The sequence below is a fragment of the Octopus sinensis genome, unplaced genomic scaffold (genome assembly GCF_006345805.1).
Source record: "Octopus sinensis unplaced genomic scaffold, ASM634580v1 Contig12563, whole genome shotgun sequence".
NCBI classification, from domain to species: domain Eukaryota; kingdom Metazoa; phylum Mollusca; class Cephalopoda; order Octopoda; family Octopodidae; genus Octopus; species Octopus sinensis.
The window spans coordinates 393,527-396,839 of record NW_021832611.1 but is presented as its reverse complement, the minus strand read 5'-3'; the positions used below and the strand labels follow the sequence as shown (position 1 = coordinate 396,839).

General features: G+C 30.3%; 1 protein-coding gene across 1 annotated transcript; it reads right to left on the bottom strand.

The window, feature by feature from the left end:
• Positions 1-550: 550 nt before the first annotated feature.
• LOC115229405 (protein KRI1 homolog) lies at positions 551-2,538 on the bottom strand. Its single transcript, XM_036499192.1, has 6 exons — positions 2,433-2,538; positions 2,236-2,400; positions 2,058-2,203; positions 1,588-1,803; positions 1,222-1,476; positions 551-1,189 (listed from the first exon to the last, which is right to left on the bottom strand). Exons 1-6 carry the CDS (start codon positions 2,536-2,538, stop codon positions 551-553), a joined length of 1,527 nt encoding a protein of 508 aa, XP_036355085.1.
• Positions 2,539-3,313: the final 775 nt, after the last annotated feature.

Sequence of the window (3,313 nt, the reverse complement as noted above, 5' to 3'; positions counted from 1 at the left end):
TCGGACTGTAGATAGTCTAAGAAGTATGAAAGTTTGTTATTTTTATTATTAATGAATTAATAGGAATTCTAAAGCTCAAAATTCGAATAATTAAATATTAGTTTGTAGCCAAATTCTATCTCCTTCTCCACTTTGTTTTGTTGAACTTTTTCCTGTTAAAAATCGTTTAGACTAATTAATTCCATTCATTAGCTTTTAATCCCCTTTTGATTGCAATAAAATTTTCAAGTGAAATTCAAGAATTTAATATTATTCAAATATTATTTGTTAGATCCCTGTTTTTTCACGTCAGTCACATACATAATCAATATGATCATGAACAAAAATTTTATTTACTTATTTGTTTTTATTAATAGTGAACAATTTTTTAGACCAATTCCCGTCAAATATATTTATTTTTTTGCCTATTGATACGTGTACGTGTTATTCTAGTCTACTGCAGTAAAAGGTATAATAAACTAAAAATAGCGATTCTAAGAAAAAGACTAATCAGTTTTTATTATCTAAATAACACTTTCATTGAGATAAAATTCAAATAAAATCGCACAGTTTAATTTGTATCGACCTCTCTACCGTGGTAAGATTTTTTCCGTTTTTTAGCATTCTGTATATGTCGAAACTTCTTAGGATCAAAGCCATAAGCAAATAGACGGTCATCATTCAACCCACCATTATTACTGATCTTTCTTTTTGTTTTCATATTCTTTTCAGCATTATTTGACTCATTCTTGACCAGAGAAGCATCAATAGTGGAATCATGTTGGCCATTTCCAACAGCATCATCAACTTCTTGATTCTGTTCAATCCCTTTCAATGACTTAAATATATGTCGCTTCAGCTTATGTTTTTTCCGTCGTTTCTCGTACATCTTCTTATCATTATACTCCTCTTCATCAGTCCTATACTGAACCATCTTCTTTAAGGAAACCCACTGATTCAACTCTTTATAATCCGCATTGAGAATTTCTTCGAGTGATAGACCGAAATCACATTCCGAAACATTTCTATAAGAAAATCTATTTGGAGGTGGAGGAATTATATCCTCAGGGACCATCATTCGAGTTTTAACAGCTTCTCTACGAAGTGCCCGTTTGCTCTGTAAATTTTCTAACGCTTCATCTTCAGAAGAAGAAAATTTTGGTTTTTTTTCTTTGAAAGGAATATTATAGAAATTATCACCAAAAATTTCCTAAAATTAGTAAAATGAAACCAAACATTCATTTGTTGGTCATGTTCTTCTGGATCAAAATCTCCAAACACATGACTCGTGTCAAAATTCTGATTTCCACTGAGAGACCTTAATTTGGATACTTTCGCAGCTTCTTCTTTCCGCTGAAGACTTCTGAGTCGTTTTAATTCTTCTCTTTTCTTATTTTCCCTTGTTTCTTTCCTCTCCTTTGCTTTCAAACGGGCTTCACTTCGACGGTGATCCACAGGACGGACAGAATCGGTGATTTTCCGTGGATAAGATTTAATCTGTAAAAGAAATTAATATCATAAATTAAAACTAGTCACAAAATATTCACTTAATATAGCCGCTAATAAACATAACGACAATCATAGAATAGAACGCGCAAAAAAGTATACCTGACAACCGTCTGGTTCTTCAAACCTGAAGTTATAATTTTTCTCAAATTCATCTTGCTTATCCTCCTCGGCGGAATCAGAGTCAGAAGAATTTAGTTTATATTCAGTATCATTGTCATCCTCATCCACGAGATACTTTCGATTAAGCAAATAATCTCTCAAAAATTTATCATTTTCAGATATTTTTTCGGACTGCCAATAGTCTCTTAAGGATTCCTACAGTAAACACACTGAGAAAACCAGCTGACTGAATTTTCGAGAACAATCTGGACGCTCCGATTTTAGAAATTTTATATATTCTTCGTCATCTTTATTCTAATTTCTTTACTCAAAAATTAAACACGGTTTTATCTTGATTTGGCTCTTTTTTGGTCAAAAAATCATCGTCGCTATCATCGACAAATTGTTTAATACTAAAAACAATATTATTAATTTATCGACTTTTCCTTTAGTTTATTTTGTTCGTCAACATAGGATCCAGGCACTATTTCCGTCATGTAAGCATCTTGAGGTTCTTCTCCGTTCAAAATACGCCTTCTTTCGTAATCTTTGAAAAGCAGGGGCTTTTCACGTTTTTTGGTGGGTTTATGTTCATTTCCTTCACTTTTTTGTTTTTCTATGTTAAAAATTATTTAAAAAATAAATTGCCGAAAAACTTAAGGTCTTTGTTGTAGAGTTCTGCTGTGGAAAACTTGGCAGTTGCATAAAGTCTCATCCATTCCTCGTCAACTTGTGGAGTCAATTGTGTGGCACAGTCATCTTCTGTTTCAGAGGATGTTTCATTTTCTGAAGGATTGCCGTAACGATCTTTTACTAGGAGTTTAATTTATGCTTTTATTTTTTACATTTCTGAAGTTCTTCCTTTTCTCTCCATTGATTGTAATTACTAGCGTATGATTCGTTTATATTTAAGTCTTCTTCATCAGAAATATCGAGATCGAGTTTACCCATTCAATACCACAACATGGAATCTGTTTGAAAATTTTATTGGTAGTCAAATAAAAGTGAAATCATTGTAAATATTTTTAATTTATTACAAACATAACTTGAAAATATTTGAAATTAAAAGAAAATTTAAAGATACGCCTAATAAACTACCCTCTATGATTATGTAAACTTTTTGTCATATATTTTATCTTAATTACTTTTTTAGGATAATTAAAAATTTTAAAACATTGAAATAGCCAACCATTCGGAATTTTTAAATAAATAAAAAATAGTAAAAGAAATGACAATTTGCAGACAATTTCATTGAACACAAAATAATGAAAAGGTATAATTTTAAAAATACCTGAAATTTTTTTTCTAATATTTATAAAATATTCAAAAAATTTTGAGAAATTCAGCAATGTTTTAATCCAATCGTATTTATTTTGAAAAAATACTAATTTCTGCAATCAATTTTTTATTTAGTGTTAGGATTTCATTTATTCCAATTCCGTAAATTTTAAATCAACTAATCTACTTAACCTGTTTTACATGTGTTTTTGGCTTTAAAATTTCTAATCGAATTGTATACGTCATCTAATTAGAAATTCAATAAGTTTAACTTTTTCCACTAACAGGAAATCAAAGTAATTCGGTTTTCCTTGTGCCACGATTAGTATTCTTCCACACGTGCGTTTCTATGCCCCCTCCATTATTTTCTATTGTTTGTAGATTGTTTGTAGTGAATCGAGAACTTTGCCATTTTTGTTTATTCCCGCTATGTCTTCGTTTAATCTGA

What these genes read in the sequence shown, in the direction of transcription:
- LOC115229405 (XM_036499192.1), bottom strand. Translation starts at nt 2,538, where the DNA reads ATGGGTAAACTCGATCTCGATATTTCTGATGAAGAAGACTTAAATATA. An exon ending in AAGAACCAGACGGTTGTCAG is followed by an intron (nt 1,477 to 1,587) that starts GTATACTTTTTT and finishes TTTCTTTTACAG; the next exon opens with ATTAAATCTTATCCACGGAA. An exon ending in CAGAAGAACATGACCAACAA is followed by an intron (nt 1,190 to 1,221) that starts ATGAATGTTTGG and finishes TACTAATTTTAG; the next exon opens with GAAATTTTTGGTGATAATTT.